This window comes from Ovis aries, chromosome 5 (assembly GCF_016772045.2).
Source record: "Ovis aries strain OAR_USU_Benz2616 breed Rambouillet chromosome 5, ARS-UI_Ramb_v3.0, whole genome shotgun sequence".
In the NCBI taxonomy this organism is placed as follows: Eukaryota; Metazoa; Chordata; class Mammalia; order Artiodactyla; family Bovidae; genus Ovis; species Ovis aries.
This window is the reverse complement of record NC_056058.1, coordinates 47,251,851-47,273,761: the sequence shown is the minus strand read 5'-3', so window position 1 is coordinate 47,273,761 and position 21,911 is coordinate 47,251,851. Positions and strand designations below refer to the sequence as shown.

General features: G+C 39.9%; 1 protein-coding gene across 4 annotated transcripts; it reads left to right on the top strand.

The window, feature by feature from the left end:
- Positions 1 to 454: 454 nt before the first annotated feature.
- BRD8 (bromodomain containing 8) lies at positions 455 to 21,180 on the top strand. Of its 4 annotated transcripts, XM_042250921.2 has the most exons (22): positions 455 to 482; positions 1,656 to 1,752; positions 5,767 to 5,836; positions 7,436 to 7,485; positions 7,721 to 7,843; positions 7,959 to 8,039; positions 8,482 to 8,546; positions 9,181 to 9,317; positions 9,855 to 10,073; positions 10,467 to 10,611; positions 11,467 to 11,676; positions 12,057 to 12,337; positions 12,660 to 13,112; positions 13,425 to 13,521; positions 13,727 to 13,773; positions 14,552 to 14,766; positions 14,945 to 15,037; positions 15,225 to 15,293; positions 16,235 to 16,412; positions 18,580 to 18,684; positions 19,161 to 19,205; positions 20,806 to 21,180. In XM_042250921.2, exons 1-22 carry the CDS (start codon positions 464 to 466, stop codon positions 20,863 to 20,865), a joined length of 2,859 nt encoding a protein of 952 aa, XP_042106855.1. In that variant the 5' UTR covers positions 455 to 463; the 3' UTR covers positions 20,866 to 21,180. The 4 variants fall into 4 exon arrangements, with proteins under 4 accessions (XP_042106855.1, XP_042106857.1, XP_060271791.1 ...); XM_042250923.2 differs by lacking the exon at positions 9,855 to 10,073; XM_060415808.1 differs by lacking the exon at positions 9,855 to 10,073 and having other exon boundaries at positions 19,161 to 21,180.
- The last annotated feature ends 731 nt before the right edge of the window (positions 21,181 to 21,911 follow it).

Sequence of the window (21,911 nt, the reverse complement as noted above, 5' to 3'; positions counted from 1 at the left end):
GATACAATGTTTTAAATTGCGCGCTGAGTTCGTTCGGCCAATCAGATAGCGAACCTTGCACCTACCAATCAGTGCAAGGGGGCGGGCGAAACCCGGAAACGGTTTTCTTAGGCTTGACCTCTCTGCTCAAATGTGGGACGGGTTACCAACTGTTGGATTTTGGAGCTGGGTCAACTGGAACTTCTGTTTATCAGTTTTTCTTGAACCCTAGGCATTTCTTTTCTAAGAAGCCTGAAGGAAATCCTAAGGCTTCAGCCACCATTCTCTGTTCTTTCGCACATTCCTTCTCAGGAACTCACAAGAATACCTGATTTGGGGCGCTGGTTCATCCTAGGGTGGGGAGAGGGGACTACATTTCCCAGGACGCACCGCGAATAAACGCTGGAACGCTATCTCCCAGAATTCCTTGGGCTTCAATTCGGCCAGAAATCTTCCTTCGGGGGTTGGAGACGTCGGGGCCAAGATGGCGACGGGAACGGGCAGTAAGTATCTGCCTTGCTCTTGCGTGGAAGGTGTTTGTAGAACCAAGGCCAGGCAACAGATCTGTCACACTCTTAGGGAGTAGAAGCAGTGATTCACCTGAGAGCCCAGAGCCATCAGAGACTTGGGCTCGAGCGGCGCTGTTAAGGCCAGCGGTTGGGGGTTGAGGGCCCAGAAGCGTGAAGTCTTACACTTAAGTAAGGCCGCGGAGTTTTTTTGCTTTTAGAATTTTTATTTATTGGCTGCGCTGGGTCTTCGTCGCTTTCCGTGGACTGTTCTCTAGTTGCCGCGAGGAGTGCTCCTCTCTAGTTGTGGTGTGCAAGGCCACGGAGCTTTGAGAAAAGCAGCCTAAGAAAATTCTTGTATGTTTGTCAGCTCTGCGGGGTGAGAGGGAAAAAAGGTGCCTTAGAGGCTCCGGCGTGCGGACAGAGATGCTGTGAGCCATATGGAGTGGCCGGGGTCCCAAAGAGTCATTTTCTGACGAACATTTGTGAGGCCTGTACTCACAGAGAGATGGGACATGTTAATCGTGAGCTTTTTCTGCCACTAGGGAAAAAATACATTTCCTGTATCTCAGCCATTTCCCTCTGTTTCAGGGACTGAGAAGGTCTTGTAGGCCTAACAGCTTGAGGGGAATGGGTGTAACTGAGAGAAGTAAACAAGTTTATGCTAAGAAGGAGGCGGGGCAGTAGCGGGGGTTGGCCGCTCGGAATCCTGGGAAATAAGGCCTGGGGTCCACTTTGGAATAAAGCATTCTTTTTTTTTTGGCCAGGGCAGAGCTGGGAGGTTGGTGGTTGGCAGGATCATGGGACCCACGTCCCCTCTAGGGAAAAGGCACAGACTTAACCACTGGACCACCAGGGAAGTTCCTGGAATAAAGCATTCTTAAAACTGGGTTTTTTGGAAGAACTGCCCTAAATTAACTTGACTTTTTTTTTTTTAAATATGGTAGAGTAACCATGGCATTTACAGAAAAATGTTTTGCCAGATAATCAAGTGCAGTTCTCAAGCAATGAATAGGCACCATCCTAGTGGTGGTGTTTACTAGAGAGGTGAAAATCAAGATTTGGTGATAGTGGCTCACTTTGTCCTTACAGGTTAGGACATTTTTGTATTAGACTTTTAATCCTCCCTTTGGGACTTAGTGCCTCAGTGGTTGTCTCTAAATCTTTCAGAACATAAGCTGCTGAGTACTGGCCCTACAGAGCCATGGTCCATCCGAGAGAAGCTGTGTTTAGCGTCTTCTGTCATGAGGAGTGGAGATCAAAATTGGTAAGGTATTTAGGATATCTGCTTCCTTGGGTATTAGAAACCGTTTTTTTTTTTTCCCCTTCATGTAAGTACCGGTGGATTCCAGTAGTTAACGTTTAAGCAGTAGTTAACAGCCTTCTTGAGATGCAATTACATATCACAAAATTATATTCACAGAATTCCCAGTATATTCACAGGATTTAACTTAATTTATTAAAATTATTAAAACTTATTAATATTTAATTTATTAAATTCACATAATTTACATAGGACCAATGCTAGAGTCTAATTTTACATTTTAAATACACTTGAAAGAAACCTCTTACCCTTAAGGAATCACTCTGCAAATCTCTTCGCCTCTCTAATATTTCCGCCTCCCTCACCAAACACTCATCTACTTTCTGTCTCTCTATAGCTTATTCTGATCATTTCATATAGATGGAATCATATACTTTGTGGTACTCTGGGGCTTAGCATAATGCTTTCAGGGTTCATGCTGGAGTATGCATCAGTACTTTATTCTTTGTTTTGATGAAATTGTAGTTCCTTGTATGGGTTTACCACATTTTGTTCATTTGTTGATGAACATTTGAGTGGTTTTTACTTTGCTGAATATTAATGCCGCTGTGAACATTTGTGTACAAGCTTTTGTGCAGGCATGTTTTCATTTCTCTTGAAAGAGTGGAATTGCTGGATCATAGTTGAGTTCAGTCACTCAGTCGTGTCCAACTCTGCTACCCCATGGACTGCAGCACGCCAGGCTTCCCTGTCCATTACCAATTCCTGGAGTTTACTCAGACTCATGTCCATTGAGTTGGTGATACCATCCAACCATCTCATCCTCTGTTGTCCCCTTCTCCCGCCTTCAATCTTTCCCAGCATCAGGTCTTTTCAAATGAGTCAGCTCTTCAAATCAGGTGGCCAAAATATTGGAGTTTCAGTTTCAACATCAGTCCTTCCAGTGAATATTCAGGACTGATTTCCTTTAGGGTGGACTGGTTTGATTTCCTTTCAGTCCAAGGGACTCTCAATGGATCATATTATAACTCATATTTATCTTTTTGAGGAACTGCTTTCAAACTAAAAAGTGGCCTCACCGTTTTACATTCCCACCAGCAATAAATGAGGGACCCAGTTTTTCTGCATGCTTGGCAAACATTTAGTCTTTTTGATTATAGCTATACTGCTGAGTGTGAAATGGTATTGTATTGTGGTTTTAATTTGTGTTTCTTTTAAGTACCAGAAAGTAGGACTGTGTGTGTTTTCCAATCTTTTTTTCTACCAGGACATAGTCTCATTTTTAACATTTGGTCTCCCCGCCCCCGACTTTTTTTTTTCTCTCCGTATCTAAAGTTACCTTTTAGTTGTCTTAAGTGTTAAAATTACTTAATAAACAAATTTGCATTTGTAGGGTTTATCTCTACTACTTTAACCATTCAAATGAGTTTATGAAAGCACCATTACTGATCACATGTAACACTTCTACAATTCTATGTATTTTTCAAATAACTTTTCAAAGAGAAAACCAGAATACTCTAGGTAGCAGCTATTCTTGAGCTGGTAAACACTGACAAAACAAAGCATGGTTATTTGCCGAATCTCAGATTGAGCTTAAATATAACTCAACTATAAACTGAATTCATTTTTATACAAAATATTAATATCAAGTAAACTGGATTGAAATAGAATCCAATATGTATATTTTATTACAGTTTTCTTTAGTTTAAGAACATTTAAGTAAAAGTTTGAAATTTTGAATTGTGTTTATGTTTTGAGGAGGTTCTTAAGATATAAAGTTCAAAATTCAAAATGGTATACATCTATATCTTATCTCCCAGGATTAGCAGTTCCTTGTGTGTTTCTCTGCCATTAAATTTTATACTTGAACAAATAAATATTTTCTTTTTTTCTCTCCTTTAAAAAAAAAATCCTTTATTTATTTTTGGCTGTGCTGGGTCTTAGTTGCTGTGCACGGGCTTTCTCTAGTTGCTGCGAGTGGCGGCTACTCTTCCTTGGAGTGTGCGTTGTGGTGACTTCTTTTGTTGTAGTCTGGGCTCTGAAGGCAGGGCCTTCGTTGCCCCATGACATGTAGAATCTTTGCAGAGTGGGAATTGAACCTGTGTCCCCTGAATTGGCAGACATATTCTTAACCATTGGACCACCTTTTCTCTCTTTAAACACAAGTGGCTCTGGAGTAGGAAATGGCAACCCTCTCCAGTATTCTTGCCTGGAAAATTACATGGATGGAGGAGCCTAATGAGCTACAGTCCATGGAGTTGGACACGACTGAGCACTCATGCACCCAAGCAATGTATAGTATAATTTTTACTGCTGTGTAAAGCAAATAAAGATCTTTCTCAAACATAACTGGTTATATACTATGCACCTTTTACTTTGGCACTGCTGCCTTTTTTTTTTCCTTCAACTTAGTATTATACCTTATAGATCATTGTATATCTTCATATGAATATCTAGGTCTTTTTAAAACAGCTGCATGATACTGTTTTATGGATATACCATAAGTTATTTAACTAGAACTTTGTTGATGGACATGTGCTAATAGAAATATAGTGTTGTATAGTTATTTGTGGATTTGTATCTTAGACAGACTGAAAGTGGAATTATTGATTCAAAGAACATACAAGTTAAAAAAATTTGTTAAGCATTTCAATTGCCCTACTCAGATTTGTTTCAGTTTATACTCCCACTGGTGATATGTCATACCTATTTTTCTGTGCCTTGGCTCATAGAATGTGTTGTTATGTATTTTTGATCATTGACAGTATAAGATCAAACTTTGAAATAGTTCTTGTATCTTTCACTTGCATCTGTCCTATGATGAGTGAAATTAAATATCTTCTGTTAAAAAGACACCTGTATTTCCTTTTCTGTAAATTGTCTATTCCCATTTTTCTGACTATTAGTCTTTCTCTTTAATTTTACTGGTAGGGTGGGGAGGGTGAAGGTAGCTCCTTATATATTAGGGAGATTAGCCATTTATCTACATCTTGGGGTACATTTTTTAAAAACTAGTGTGCTGTTTGGCTTTATTTGATGTAGTGTTTTTACGTTAAGGGTCTAAAATATAGTTTATTTATTAAAAGTTTTCTCTTAGAGCTCCTGGATTTTGTGACTTAATTAGAAAGTTCTTCCCTAGTCCAAGGTTATAAAATACTTTTCCTTTTTTTTCCCTAGTACTTCTGTGTACATTTAAAAAAATATTTAAATCTTGATTTGGAGGCTTTTCTTGATTTAAAGAAACTTTGTTATAAATCAGACTTTATTTTTTGCTGATAGTTGTCTACATAACAATGTTAAAGTGAATTTTTTAATAAACAAACTCTATGAAAGCATTATCCCAACACAGAATTTAAAAAGTCGTATAAGTGCATCATAGCAGAAAATTGTCTTTTTTTTCCCGAAAATACTGTTATAAATATGTTCTGTATCACCACATATATTTCATAGTTACTTTTATGGGTGTAATATTTTCTTGAGGGGAAGTACCATAAGTTAAATGTGCTGTTACAGGCATTTAGGAAAAACCTAACTGTTCATCAGTCTGATCAGCACACTTGTGGTTATCGCAGGGAGGATGTCCGTGCCTTCTTCCTGGTGCTTCTTTTGTTGAAATTATTTTCATATATTACATTCTTAAGAACTGTATTAGTAGATCAAAAGATAACTTTTGGGAGTCTGGAATATTGCTTCTCAAAAGACAGATATTTTCTAAAAGAACCAAAGAAAAAATTTCCTAAATGAACAGAAATGATACCTTAGTGTAGGTCCTCATACCTTCACTTTACTCAGGAAATACATCATGTAGGGAAACCGTTTATCAATGATACTTTCCCTCCAAAATGACTTTTCAGTAGCTGTGTCCTTTGCCATAGTCATGTATTGCAGAATGTTTCCCAGTAGCAGTTTTTTCTCCAGATTTTGTACTCTAAACCTTGAACTGTGGATGTATACCTTCTCTCTCTCTCTCTCTTTTTTTTTTTTTATTTAGTGTGTGATGCTTTTCTCATTTTGTAGGGTATCAGTTAGCAGAGCAATCAAGCCCTTTGCAGAACCTGGCCGCCCTCCAGACTGGTTCTCTCAAAAAGTAAGTTCCCAAGTACATGTTCTTTTAGAGCATTTTTTGGGATGTAAAGTGGGTTCCCTTTCAGGTCCTGCCCACCCCCCCTGCCCTTCCACCCCTGTTTTTGTTTTTTTTTTTTGTCTTTAAGTATCTTGCTCATTTGGGCTTCCCTGGTTGCTCTGTGGTAAAGAATCTGCCTGCCAATGTAGGAGATACGGGTTGGGCCCCTGGTTGGGAAGATCCCCTGGAGAAGGAAATGGCAACCCTCTCCAGTATTCTTGCCTGGGAAATCCCATGGACAGAGGAGCCTGGATGGGCTACAGTTCATCAGAGTTTGACAAAAGAGTTTGACACAACCTGGTAACTAAATGACAACAACATCTTGCTTATTTATTTATTCTTATATTTGTTTCTTTTTTAAATATTATTGAAGTATAGTTGATTTACAATGTGTTAATTTCTCCTCTCCACACCCTCCCCCTGATAACCACAAGTCTGTTCTCTGTATCTGGAAATCTGTTTCTGTTTCATACATATGTTCATTTGTATTGTAGTTTAGATTCTACATATAAATGATATCATATGGTATTTGTCTTTCTCTTTCTGACTTACTTTGCTTAGTATGATCTCTGATTCTATCCTTGTTGCTGCCAATGGCATTATTTCATTCTTTTTTATGATTAATAATTCCATTATGTGCATACATACACACTTCACTTTCTTTATCCATGCATCTGTCGATGGACATTTAGGTGGTTTTCATGTCTTGACTGTTGTAAATAGTGCCGCTATGAACATTGAGGTGCATATATATTTTCAAATTATTGTTTTGTCTAGATATATGCCCCAGAGTGGGATTACTGGATCATATGATAATTCTATTTTTTATATTTTGTGGAACCTCTATACTGTTTTCTATATTTACATTTCCAACAATAGTGTTAAAGGGTTCTCATTTCTCCATACCCTCTCTAACATTTATTATTTGTAAACTTTTTAGTGATGGTCTTTCTGACCGCTGTGACCAGGTCCTGCCCTTTTAAATCACAAGGCTTTTGTACCATGAAGAGTAGTTGAGAATACTTTTCCTTTTTCTCAGTATTTGCCAATCCATCCATGTATGCTCACACTATTACAAACTATTCTTTTCAGTGTAGCATAGGAGTGAAAAACCCAGTCTTGTACATTAGACAGATCTGAGTTTAATATGATTTTACTTAAAACTTTGAACCATGATCCTTAGTTTTCTGATTTGTAGAATAGAGATAAAAGTTGATTCAAGCTTGTTTAAAAGATTTTGTTGAGATAATACCTAGAAAACATTTAGTTCAGTGCCATGTATATGGTAACTACTCAGTAGATATTAAATATTGGCTCTTAGCTTGTCTCTCCCCAATACACAAATTCCATGCCAGAATTTGTATTACATATTATACAAATACATATTTGTATTCTGTATTATGGTGTTGATTGTTTTGAACTGATTTGATTGCAAAGTAATTTGTCCTAAGCTACTCATACCTTAAATATAGCTCTCCTGTCTAAACCTTAGTGTATTATGTTGAAATTTTAAAAAGTCGTCCGTTTTTAGGCTTGGTCATCATGTTTTCACTTTTTCCACAGCACTGTGCTTCCCAGTACTCAGAGCTTCTAGAGACCACGGAGACCCCAAAGTGAGTACAGAGCCAGGCATTTGAACCAAATCTCTTTAGTGGAGAATATTTACTGTAGAAGTCTGCTTTTTTTTAAAACAAAGAAATTATTTATATTATGGTATGAAAAAATTGTAAAAATATAATAGTAATAATCTTTGGTTATGTGGTGAAGATGCCTCAAAGAAAGCAAGTGGGAGTAGAAATAACGTTCTTCTTATTCAAGTCTGTATGTGTTTTTTAAAATTTTCCATAGGCGGAAACGGGGTGAAAAGGGAGAAGTGGTAGAAACTGTTGAAGATGTCATTGTTCGGAAACTGACTGCTGAGCGAGTTGAGGAACTAAAGAAAGTGATAAAAGAAACCCAGGAAAAATATAGGTACATACCAGAGAGAATGCAAAATGGTTGGGAGAGACAAATGGGGCTACCTTACTCTAGTCAGAAATTTTTAAATAGATTGAAAAACCTAGTCTACCCACCTCTCATCCTACAGACGACTGAAAAGAGATGCAGAACTAATTCAAGCTGGGCACATGGACAGCAGATTGGATGAACTTTGCAATGACATTGCGATGTGGGTTATATTATTTTTCCATCTATACTCCTTCTCTTTTTGCCCTCTTTACTCCTTATGTAATCTGGTTTATTTCCTACATCTGCTACCCCTTTAGACTTGAGAGATTTTTGGAAAGGGACAGCTGCAGAGTGGCCTGGAAGCTGGGAGGGGGTGGTGAGTCTTAGAAGGTAATGTGATAGAACATTTCACGTGAGAACATAACTTAGTTCTAACTTAAAAGTGGCTCTAGTTTGCTGAGGTAAAGAACTGGTAGTTAGGTAGTATACTCAAACTTCCCTATTTTGCTGATAAAGTTTGTGTGTGTGTGTGTTTTTTTTTTTCCTTTAGGCTTTTCCTCTAAAAAGAGCTAGCCTGGCAAAAAAAAATTTCCTTGTGAGGGCACTATGAACTGTGGAGGAGCTAGAGTCGGCTAGGATCTAACCCTTAATTTTCTCTTTAGGAAAAAGAAACTGGAGGAAGAGGAGGCTGAAGTGAAGAGGAAGGCTACAGATGCAGCATATCAGGGTAAGGTGAACCTAATGACTAGCAGTTGACTGTGCAGTACTGCATGTTGATGGCAGGCGGAAAATATTTGTTAACACAGAATCCACTAATTCCAATTTACTTGCACACTTTCCTTTGTCATCTTCTCTTTCATCAGAATAAAAGTGTCCCTTTGTGTCCAGGAAGAAGCTCTTAGAAAGTGAGCTCTATTCAGAACTCACTTGACCTTGTGTTCTTTTAAGTACAAAAGCCTGATAATAACCTACTGAACATAAACAAGGTTTTAGAAGTCAGATTCTGTAAAAAGACTGAGAATAGCTCAGTCACTGGATAAGGGGGGAAACTTAAGCATTTATAACTCCAGGATTACATGCTCTGAACCAATAAGGTCTTTCCTTGTTTAAAGCAGAATCTCAAGTTGTTGTAGAGGATACTGAAGGATGTTTAAACTACTTTCCTACTCTAGGAACTTTTACGGTATACGAATTTGCTCATAGGAAAAATTAGGCTAAAAACTTGCAAAGAAAGCTTTCTAATCTAGATTCTTAACACTGCTTTAGTAATACAACATCTCTATTTGTCTTTTGTTGTATAATAGCAGAGTCTAGTTTTATTTTTTTAATCTTGAAGACAGAAATCCTTTTTTATGTTCTAGCCCGTCAAGCAGTAAAAACACCCCCTCGGAGGTTACCTACTGTGATGGTCCGCTCTCCTATAGATTCTGCCTCCCCTGGAGGTGATTATCCACTTGCGGACTTGACTGCAACCACTATGGAAGAGGCCGCCTCTGGGGTGAGTGTATTTCCATCCACAGGAATTGATCAGCAAGGGGCAATAAGCCAGCTGAGAGCTGAGTAATGAGGAAACCACTTTTGGCTTAAAGACTGTTTCCTCTCTTGGTCTGAATGCTGAAGACTCATCATGTTCTGTGCTTTAGGATAAGAATGGACCTAAAAACATTGAGCCTTTTGAACCGTTCTTAGAAATAGGTAAAAGACTAAGTTAAGGAATTACTTGTAAGTGTACTGGTCTTATGAAATTCTTGCTGAAATATAGGATGACTTCTTTGTAAATACAATATTGGTAGTGGGTAAGGAGTTTATAAAAGGCAAGTTGGGTGGAAAGATTGGGTCATTTTGGGTTTGAGTGGGTGGAAGAGAAAAATTTGGGAGGGAGAAAGGTGTGATTAAGAGCAAGAGGGGTTGAGGGTTTCTGGGCAGTTCCGCTCAGGACTAATACAGTAATAGTTAGATACACTAACCCATCCAGATTAGTAGGGAACCTTCCTGAGTTTGAGAAGTCAGATAAAGGTTCTCTGTTGTCTCTTAGGTAACCCCTGGGACTTTGCCGAGTACCCCAGTCACCTCGTTTCCTGGAATTCCTGACACCCTTCCTCCAGGCTCTGCACCCTTAGAAGCCCCCATGACCCCAGTAACAGATGATTCACCCCAGAAAAAGATGCTTGGACAGAAAGCAACTCCACCCCCTTCCCCTCTGCTGTCAGAGCTCTTGAAGAAGGGCAGCCTCCTGCCTACTAGCCCCAGACTGGTATGGAGACTTCTGTGGGTGTTTGAGAGCTGTGGTGATTTAGTAATTTGGAAGGGAGTGCCTGGGACCTAAAATATAACCTAAAATATACATGGAAAAAAAGTTCAAAAGAGGAAGAGATCTCCTAGTTAAATGTTAATTTAAAAACAAAACAAGTAGTTGATAGTATCCTTGGGTCCTGAGGTATCTGAAACCATAATTATTTTGGTTCTCTTCTCCAGAGGACTCTTGTTCATAACATTTGAAAATTAGAGTTTCCCCGGGTCTACAATTATTTTCTTTGGATATTAACTTTTAGTTTCATGAAGTTTGGCCAACTGCTGGAGCTTTTTTTGGGAAGTGGTAATAAAGGAAAGCTTGAGTGTAGCCTTCGCCTTTGTTCTTCCCTGGTAGGTCAATGAGAGTGAAATGGCTGTGGCTTCTGGCCACCTGAACAGTACAGGTGTCCTCTTGGAGGTAGGCGGGGTCCTTCCCATGATACATGGTGGGGAGATGCAGCAAACACCCAGCACTGTTGCAGCCTCCCCTGCTGCCTCAGGTAAGTCACTACTTTTCCGTTATCTACTTTGTTTTAGAAATGTTGAATATGGCATTGATTGCCCTTGGTTTCTAGCCTTTGTTATTAAGCAACTGTGAATCCTAGATTTAAAGCCCAACCTTGGAGCTGCATTACCTCTTAAGCCACATGGAGCTCAAAATTATAAATCCATTTCATCTTCAAATTACTGAATATCTTAGATGAACATGGTATAGATTGTATTAAGAATAGTGAAGTTAATGGTCAAGGTGCAAAATCACAGAAGGGTGCTAGGGATACCTGAGACTAGTATAGGGAGACAAGATTTGGAGCTAAAACGCTAGACTTAACAAGTTTCAGGCCTGCCATGCCCTGGGTTTGTGGCCTTGGATAGGTAACTTTAACTCTCGAGTCTCAATTTTCTGTTTTATTAGTTGCAATATACATACTTCTCAAGGATGTAGTAAGAATTAAATGAGGTAGAAAATGTAAAGCAAAAAAGAGTTTTATAAAATGCCAAACGTTAGATTTTGGTGTTTGAGTGATGTTACATTTGAGTGGTTTATAGCATGCTTAACTTTAGCAGAAGTGACAGATTAACTCATACTGTTTTTGTTTGTTTGTTTGTTTTTAAATTGCCTCTCATCTTTCATATGAGTTGTGTATTCTAGTGCTTTGAGTCATTCCTAACTTGGCAGAAGATCTTAAGTGAGATTTGGAAAAGTAAGGATATAGATAATGAGCTTATTTAACAGAAGAGTTGCTTTCATCCTTTGAGACTAAAAATTTCCTTGTTTGAGTCTTAAAGTGGCTGTTATTTGCTTCTTGTTCATGTGCTTTCTTTTTACCTCGTTTGTGTGCCTCTTTGTCTGTTAGGTACTCCCACTCTTTCCCGGCTTTTAGAAGCTGGTCCTACACAGTTCACCACACCTCTTGCTTCCTTCACTACTGTTGCCAGTGAACCTCCAGTTAAACTTGTGGCACCCTCTGTAGAATCTGTATCCCAGGCTACCATTGTCATGATGCCTGCGTTGCCAGCACCATCCTCTGCTCCGGCTGTCTCCACTCCTGAGAGTGTAGCTCCAGGTGCGTCCTTGACCCACGCCCTGAGCAGCAACTAGATCCAAAGTTTCATTTTGAGCTTCATTTAGAGAAAGGTGACCAAGAGCATTAGCTTCTGTTCTCTATAGACATGTACTATCTTTATCCTTACAAAAACAAGGATATGAGAAGAAGTGGGTGGGCATTTATTCATTGGTGAAAAGGACTAAGTGTACACATATAAGTGGGCTTGAGAATGTGTTCTCACCTTTCTAGTTAAAACTGAGGAGAAGAAAATAAAGGCAGATGTAAGATAACCTACTGAGCTTAGGTTTATGGGTACTTGACATCTGAGCTTTGCCGTGATCTCCAGTTGGGCAGTTGATAACAAGCTTCTAAGATGGTTTTCTTTTCCTATTATTCAGTGAGTCAGCCTGACACCTGTGTTCCCATGGAGGCTGTAGGGGATCCACATACTGTGACTGTTTCCATGGATAGCAGTGAAATCTCCATGATTATCAATTCTATCAAAGAAGAGTGTTTCCGGTCAGGGGTAGCAGAAGCCCCTGGAGGATCAAAGGCTCCCAGCATTGATGGGAAGGAAGATTTAGATCTGGCTGAGAAGATGGATATTGCGGTGTCTTACACAGGTGAAGAGCTGGATTTTGAGACTGTTGGGGACATCATTGCCATCATTGAGGACAAGGTAACTATTTACCAAAGCCCCGAGGAATGTCTCATGGGTCCTGCATAGACTTCTCTCCTCAGCTTCTCCTTGCAGTAAGGATTACATAAACAGCTCTCCTTCCTCCCATCTCCACCTCTATAGTATCAAAGCCCTTTGATGCTGACATACTAGTCATCTGCCCAACCTACTGGTTTGCACCAGACAGGTACCTGTACATTGGTTGCTTCTACCTGGAGGAGATGGAGAGAGAAGCTCAGATTCAGGCCATCTCATTGGGTGCTAATGAATTGAGGGACTTGGGCTTCTTTTTGTGACTTCAGCAGTGTGTATTATGGGACAGGTAGATGACCATCCTGAAGTGCTGGATGTGGCCGCAGTGGAAGCAGCACTGTCATTCTGTGAAGAGAATGATGATCCCCAGTCACTGCCTGGCCCCTGGGAGCACTCTATCCAGCAGGAACGGGATAAGCCAGTACCTCTCCCTGCACCAGAGTTGGCAGTCAAGCAAGAGAGGCTAGACTTTGAAGACACAGAAAGCAAAGGAATCCATGAACTGGTGGACATCAGGGAGCCCAGTGTTGAGATCAAAATGGAACCTGCAGAACCAGAGCAAGGCATTTCAGGGGCTGAAATGGTATCTGGAGTTGTTCCAACCACAAATATGGAGCCACCAGAACTCAGGAGTCAGGACTTAGACGAGGAACCCCGAAGTATAGCAACTGGAGAAATTACTGAAGCAGATGTTTCCAGTAGGAAAGGTGATGAGACTCCACTTACAGCAGTGAAGACAGAGGTATTTAAGATCAGGGGCTTGGCAGGGGGTTGGGAGAGGGTAGAGGGTTATACCTTATGTAAGAAGGGACAGTTTGGGCCTTTGGTTTTCCTGTTGTATTCCTGAGTTCTGACATGTTGGTGTCCAAAGCCCGTAGGTATGATCAGTGCTATATATATTTACTTAATCCTGTTCGTATTAAGGTGACCATTAGAATCATATTTCATGGGTAAGACTTAGAATTTCTTGTATAGTTTCATTATCATTGAAGAATAAAGTAGAAGCTATAGCAATTTACCAGGACTTAAGGTACTTATCTTTTTTGGTCTTCAGGCATCCCCTGAAAGCATGTTGTCTCCATCACATGTTGTCTCAAATACCATTGAAGATCCTTTAGAGGCAGAGACTCAGCACAAGTTTGAAATGTCAGGTAAATAAATAATAAAGCCAGGACATATATACTCTATAACTAACTTTAAATCATTTGCTTTGGCTTCTGAGGGATTGTGGGTTGTGGGCAAGTAGAGGAGATAGAGTAGGTCAGCATGGAAAGGAGAGCTGCAGGGGATTATTGTCCATAGGAACGGGAGGGCTAAGGTGGAAAAATCTTCAGGTAGTCTTTCTCTCCTCTGCAGACTCATTGAAAGAAGAATCAGGGACTATTTTTGGAAGCCAGATAAAGGTATTTCAGACTTTTCTTTATTCCTCTTGCTGTGTGACTAGATTTCCCTATAGCACTACCTTTTTAATGAATTTGAGTAAACTCACATCTTTATTCTCTGAGATGAGACTGGTTAAGGAGTTGCATGGGGAAAAGCTGCAGTGGACAGTTAGGCATAGTGGGAATACTGTGGCAACATGTGCTTCCTATCTGGAAGAGTTTATAACTATCACACAGACCCTTCTTTGTGTATAATGCACAGAGAAGCTTTGATACATTCAGAAGATTTGGAGTGAGTAGGGATACCAGAGCCAGGGAAAGCATACAGGAAATCAGATTATTAGTTATATTATACAGAGAAAGTCATCCAAAGTTTTCTCTTTAGAATTACTAAAGCAGTAGTAACAAACAGACTTAAAGTAATGTGATGTGAGCTTGCTCCATCAGATGAGACACAAAATAAAAACTATTTTTGATAATTTGTACCCAGGGTCAGAGTTCCTCTCAAGAGCAAGGGGAAAGAAGGAACGCCTCTTAGCTTAGTCTTAAGTAAGTAGCTTTTTTTTTCTTCCTTTTAAAAAGATCCTGGGTCTTATTCTTTGTCCAGGTTCTAAATTACTTGATCAGTCAGTATCTGTAAGTAGATGGTAGTATAAGTGATAGAGGGCTCAGTCAGGAAATAGTGTGAGGCCATTTTCTAGAACTGATCTGACCCAAAAGACAGATCACGTTTAATGATGCTTTGCTGGATAGTTTTGCTCTCCTTTCAATTTGTTGACTGGAACACACTATGTCTAAGGATGCCCCAGGTGAGGATGAGGAGGAAGATGGAGTCAGTGAAGCGGCAAGCCTAGAGGAGCCTAAGGAAGAAGATCAAGGAGAAGGCTATTTGTCAGAAATGGATAACGAACCCCCTGTGAGTGAGAGTGACGATGGCTTTAGCATTCACAATGCTACACTGCAGTCCCACACACTGGCAGACTCCATTCCCAGCAGCCCTGCTTCTTCACAGTTGTGAGTATTAGCAATTCTTTCTTTGGGGTCAAGGCAGTGAAGGTGAGAAGTAGGAGAGGATCTTTTCTTTAGTCTTACTTTTTCATCTTCACTTTCTTGGCCTGAACAAACATTTGATAAATAGTTAGAACTTTTTTTCTGGACTTATACCAAGTGGGACTCTCCTGTTTTATTTCAGCTCTGTCTGTAGTGAGGATCAGGAAGCTATTCAGGCACAGAAAATCTGGAAGAAAGCCATCATGCTTGTATGGAGAGCTGCAGCTAATCATAGGTGAGTGGGCTTTACCAGTTAATAGGAACATTTCCTCCTGCTCTTTTGGTAACTAGAAAAGTCTAAATAGGCTTATATATGATTGATAGCGTTGGCTCTTAAAACCTTCAGCCCTTTAGATCAAGTTCCATTACTTGAGCTTCTTGGAGGAAAAGTCAGTAATTGGCACCAAATTCTTTTTGGACAGGTATGCCAATGTCTTCCTCCAGCCTGTTACAGATGACATAGCACCTGGCTACCACAGCATTGTACAGAGGTAAGCCATGACTCATTCAGCCTGCTGTCTTGGCCTGAACTTTTCCAGTCTTAGTGGACTTTTCTATAGACAGAAAAGTCTTATTTGATGTAAGGATGACAGAATACTAAACCAATTATTTCATTGACTGGATCATTGAGTCTAAAAAGAATTAACCCCCTTTATTACCTTTCTCAATACTTATTTGACTGACTGTTTGTTTTTATGTTAAGTACTTGTTTGGGTTTTAAGTACTTGTTTTCAGTTCAGTTCAGTCGCTCAGTCGTGTCCGACTCTTTGCGACCCCATGAATCGCAGCACTCCAGGCCTCCCTGTCCATCACCAAATCCCGGAGTTCACTCAGACTCGTGTCCATCGAGTGAGTGATGCCATCCAGCCATCTCATCCTCTGTCGTCCCCTTCATCTCCTGCCCCCAATCCCTCCCAGCATCAAAGTCTTTTCCAATGAGTCAACTCTTTGCATGAGGTGGCCAAGGTACTGGAGTTTCACCTTTAGCATCATTCCTTCCAGAGAAATCCCAGGGTTGATCTCCTTCAGAATGGACTGGTTGGATCTCCTTGCATTCCAAGGGACTCTCAAGAGTCTTCTCCAACACCACAGTTCAAAAGCATCAATTCTTTGGTGCTCAGGCTTCTTCACAGTCCAACTCTCACATCCATACATGACCACAGGAAAAACCATAGCCTTGACTAGACGGACCTTAGTCAGCAAAGTAATGTCTCTGCTTTTGAATATGCTATCTAGGTTGGTCATAACTTTTCTTCCGAGGAGTAAGCGTCTTTTAATTTCATGGCTGCAATCACCAGGGCTTTATATTTGAGTCCTGGCAGCTGGGACTGAAAGTATATATTAGGAAGTGTATGTGATAATAACATATTCAAAGATCCTATTGAGTCCTCTTTCCCTCTCTGCTCCCATTTTCCCCTGCTCTGTTTTTTAGGCCTATGGATTTGTCAACTATTAAGAAAAACATTGAAAATGGACTGATCCGCAGCACAGCTGAATTTCAGCGTGACATTATGCTGATGTTCCAGAATGCTGTGATGTATAATAGCTCAGACCACGATGTTTATCATATGGCAGTAGAAATGCAACGAGATGTTTTGGAGCAGATCCAGGTACTTTGAGTATCCTGAGTATTTTAAATTATTCAAGAGAAGGATTTATGTTGACATTGGGAAGGGGTGCTGGGATTTTTACTTGGAATAGCCATCAGGAACACAGTTACAATTTTCTTCTTGCTGTATTTATGTTGGTTTTCTCATGTTGGTTTGCTAAACAAGTTGTGAGGAAATAGTCTACCTTTCTTGGGCATATATCAATAAAATTTTTATAAAATGGTGAATGTATATTTTTAAGTGACATAAAGTATGTACATGGTAGACAGCCCTTTTCATTGCAGGGAACCTACGTTTATTCTGTAGTTGCATTACCAGGTACCCTTTGGGTATTGAGCTTAAAAGGATGTTGTCTGTCTCTACAGAAAGATAGTGATTAGTGCCTAGTGATTACTTAAGTTGCTTCAGTTCATCTAGTTTTATTCTCATTTTCTTTCTTAGAGCATATAGATTTGTTTTTAAGGATTTTTTAAAATTGAAGTATATAGTTAATTTATAGTGTTGTGTTAGTCTCAAGTGGACAGCAGATTGATTCAGTTATATATATATATATATATATATAATTAGTTTGGTGCAAAAGTAATTGCAGTTTTGCATTATTGAACTTTGCCATTTGATATTGGAATACATTCTTAAATTTGTTAAATAAATGTGGTTATGTTATACATCATTTCAATGCACGTTTCTTGCTTTTTGTTTTTTTGCTAATGACATTACTTGCCGTGTGTTTTATATTTGTTTTAGACTATGGAAATGATGTTAGACAAAAAGCAAATTCAAGCGATTTTCTTATTTGAGTTCAAAATAGGTCGTAAGGCAGCAGAGACAATTTACAACCTCAACAACGCATTTGCCCCAAGAATTGCTAATAAACAGTGCAGTGGTGGTTCAAGAAGTTTTGCAAAGGAGATGAGAGCCTTGAAGATGAGCTTAGTGGCTGGCCAATGAAAGTTGACAATGACCAATTGAGAGCCATCATCGAAGCTGATTCTCTTACAACTACGTGAGAAGTTGCCAAAGAACTCAGTGTCAACCGTTCTATGGTTGTAAAGAATTTGAAGCAAATTGGAAAGGTGAAAAAGCTTGATAAGTGGGTGCCTCCTGAGCTGACCACAAATCAAAAAAATCATTTTGAAGTGTTGTCTTCTCTTACTTCACACAACAACAGCAGACCATTTCTTGATTGGATTGTGGCATGTGATGAAAAGTGGATTTTATACAACAGCAGGCGACAACCAGCTCAGTGGCTGGACTAAGAAGAAGCTCCAAAGCACCTCTCAAAGCTGAACTCGCACCAAAAACAGGTCATGGTCACTGCTTGGTGGTCTGCTACCTGTCTGATCCACCACAGCTTTCTGAATCCCTGTGAAACCATTACATCTGAGAAGTACGCTCAGCAGATCGATGAGATGCACCATAAATTGTAACTCCTGCAACTGGCATTGGTCAATAGAAAGGGCCCAGTTCTTATCCATGACAACACCCAACCGCAGATCACACAACCACCACTTCAAAAGTCGAATGAATTGGGCTATGAAGTTTTGCCTCATTTGCCATATTCTTCTGACCTCTCGCCAACTTATTACCACTTCTTCAAGCATCTCAACAACTTTTTGTAGGGAAAATGCTTCTACAACCAGTAGGAGGCAGAAAATGCTCTCCGAGAGTTTGTTGAATCCCAAAGCATGAGTTTTTATGATACAGAAATAAACTTTATTTCTCATTGGCAAAAATATGTTGATTGTAATGGTTCCTATTTTGATCAATAAAGATGTATTTGAGCCTGGTTATAATGATTTAAAATTCATGGTCTGAAACCACAATTACGTTTGCACCAACCTAATATATATGTTCTTTTTCAAATTCTTTTCTATTATAGGTTATTGTAAGATAACTAAGTATGGTTCCGTGTTTTATACAGTTAGAGCATAGAGATTTTGATGCTGTATTATAGCAACAACAAAAACTTAGAGCCATTTGGCATTTTCTGATTGTTTATCATACCCAAGAAGAATTAAAACCTAATGTGCTAAACTTCTAATTAGTAGATGTATTTGAATGGTGTTTGCAGAATGGTACCATAGTCCTATTTACAAAGCCTAAGGTGTCTTCGTTCTTCCCTGATGGATCAGGTCTCTAGGGCCAACTCTGTTTCTTCTCCCTACAGCAATTCCTGGCCACACAGTTGATTATGCAAACCTCTGAGTCTGGGATCAGTGCTAAAAGTCTTCGAGGCAGAGATTCTACCCGCAAACAGGATGCTTCAGAGAAGGTGAGGAGACCAAGGAAGAGCATGTGTGCCGGTGTTCCAGTGATAGAAGTCTGAAGCATCCAGGGAACCTTATGTTACTACTTGGTACTGCCAGGCTTCTACATTCCAGTGGTATACAGACATCAAGATCTTAAAATGGTAGTTGTTTGCTCCCATCAAACATTGAAGAAACCTGCTGTGACTGAAAGACACAGTCACATAGGAGAAATTGTGGGCTGAGTGAATGAATTATTATCTCCTCTGGAAGAGTGCTCACAAGTTGGGAGAAATGACTTAGCTTGTAGCATTTGGGGACCATCAGTTCCTATTCCAGAGGCATAATGGCCAGATTGCTTTTGGATCTCTTTCCTCTTATTCTTGAGTTTTAAAATTTTGTCTTTGTGTGTGTGGTGCTTGTGTCTCTGTCCTGAGGTTTGGGTTGCTTGCAGCTGAGAGTTTCTGTGGAACCTGATCAGTGTTTGTTTGTCCTCTAACAGGACAGTGTCCCCATGGGCTCTCCTGCCTTCCTTCTCTCTCTCTTTGTAAGTATTGAATGCTGCAAGGGGTGGTGTTGCCACAAAGATTCTCAGCTCTTGCTGGGGGTGGGTGGCAGAGGGAAATCCAACGTGCAGACTGTGGCAATGTCTCAGACTTTTGTTTATTCAAGTCATCAAATAAGAAACTGCCTCTTCTGCATTCCTGTCTTTCTGCATGTGTGTGTGTGTGGGCTGGGTAGGGACTGTTTCAAGACTTCACTAAGCTGAAATGAGGTATTCTTGGTAAGGATCTAGGATGCACGTGCTCCTCATTTCTTGACTTCACCTTTTGATAGTCCTTTTTTTTTTTAATAAATAGAAGATTGCTCAGAGCAGCAGCTGCTAACTGGCATTTAAAAAGATAACTCTGCGCATGGGTTTTTTTTTTTTTCTTTTCCTCTAATAATAAGTTGCAAGAGTGATGCCTGATACATAAACATCCAGTAAAATTTAAGATAAAGATCTCAGTAACAATGACCCCTACCTTTAGTAGTGGCTGGTGGAATTAGAGATAAACTTAATAAAGCTAACCTAAAGGCTTCTTTCTTTTCCTCTCTGATTTGAACAAACCTTTGACTGTGTTCATTACGAGGCACTGATTCATGATATAATGAAGGGATATCAGCCTAGAAAACCATATGATTTTAAAACTCACTGAATTTTTTCATGGAGCTTTGTTTTCCTTATCTGTGTGATGGAGATAATATTATGAGGTACCTGTCCAGCCTACCTCACAGGGATGTTGTGAGGATAAAATGAAATAATAGGTGTGAAACTGGCTTGAAAAAAAAAATTAAAATGTTCTACAAATGCAAGGGTGTTATTTTTATACTTAATGTTGTCTCAGAGGCAGCTTGTGTTCATGAGCTCTAAGAAGTCCTTGCATATTAGAAATGTAAAAATGGCCTGGCGCAGCTGAAGTGTTCACTAGCTCATCTTACCTACAGGCCTCAGCCTGTACAACAGACAGAACACTGTAGTCTCCATTCTTTCTTACTGGCCTGCAACAGTGACTGTGTCCCGAACCAATTGACTGGTTGTTGCAAGGCTGGTTAATAGAATCTTTTATCTATTGAAGACAGCAAAGTATTGCACAAGAGGAAGGAGCTGGGCTGCAGGGAGAGAGCAGCAGATGGAAAGAAGCTTTCTGATTGTCCTGATCTCATGGAAAACAACTCAGGAGGTGCTAGGGAACTAGTGCCAGGGTCAGTCTGCAGGAAAGGCCTTTCTTATAGGGATCAACAGCTGGACAGGTATGTTAGCCAAGAATCTCACTATCCACTGCCCTTTCTGGCTCTCACACCCATCTTTTACTCTTGTTCCTTTGCACATCATTTGGGGCCTGGGTGGGATGACTCAGTCATTCTGTGGGACCCCAGGGCAGGAGCAAGGTACTCTGTCCTTTATTTCTTCTCACACACTACTCAAAAGTGCTTTTTAGCCCGCTCTGTGGAAGGACAGATAAATGCCCCTCATTCCCTGGATTTTTCTGTTGATTCTCCTCCCTCTTTCCTCCTAAAACCAAATCCCCAGCATTCTTGTTGCACCTCTCTTACATCATAGGTAACTCATTCACACTCCCTTTCTTTATCTGCCTGTCATCTAGGATGGGGGAACCAGGGGGCGCCGCTGTGCCATTGAAGCAGATATGAAGATGAAAAAGTGAAGCCTCAGAGTATCTGCATTGAGCTGAACCTGAAACAGAAGTAAAGATAACGCTTGGGCTTGTGGCCCAGTTTCAGAAGTTGAAGTTACAGAAGAGGAGGTGCCTGGGCCACATGACATACTGGGAAAATCTCTCTCAGAGAGTTGGAGTAGCACAATTGCCTGTTTTAGGGCAAAAATCATGGTCTGTGTTAATATCCTGATGTGTTGCTAGCAGATTGTAGCTAGTTTGTACTGTCTTGTGAAGTGTACAGACTTTAAAAACAAAAACCTGTGAAATGTGTATGTACACAATAAACTCTGAAAGATAAGAAAACTCTAGCCTTTGTTGTGTTCTTAGAGTATGTGAGTGGGAGTGTGAAACTTAGGATTTGTTCTGCATGGTAACTAATCATTTATGGAATGAGATTGTTAGAGGGGGAAAGTGGTCTTATAATATGAACTGTTCTACTACAGGTCAGAGTTTGTAATATTTAAAAGTATTGCATTATGTAGTCAGGACTGTCTTACTCAGCTTTTCTTGAATGATTGGGGAAACAAGGTTTTCAGTGTTCTGTTCATGGCATTGTTTAAAGAAGATTAAAGCATGAATACAGATACCATTTTTATCCTCAGCATTTATTCTATTTATTGCTATCTTTGCAGGTGGTATCTTATTTAGTTTCAGCTGCACTGGGTCATTGTTGCTTTGTGTGGGTTTTCTCTAATTGCGGAGAGTGGGGGCTTCTCATTTTGGTGGCTTCGCCTTGTTCTAGGCGTGCAGGCTCCAGTAGTTGTGGCTTGAGGATTCCAGAGTGCAGGCTCAGTAGTTGTGGCGCACAAGCTCAATTGCTCCTTGGCATGTGGGGTCTTCTGGACCTAGGGATCAAACCTGTGTCCCCTGCACTGGCAGGTGGGTTTTTATCCACTGTGCCTCCAGAGAAGTCTTGTAGGTGGTATTTCTTGAATAGTATATTGTTATTTTCTTTCTATATATTTCTATGTGTAGGATTCTTGTATATTTTAGAATTCATAACATTACTATTTGAAGATTTAACTCAGTAATCA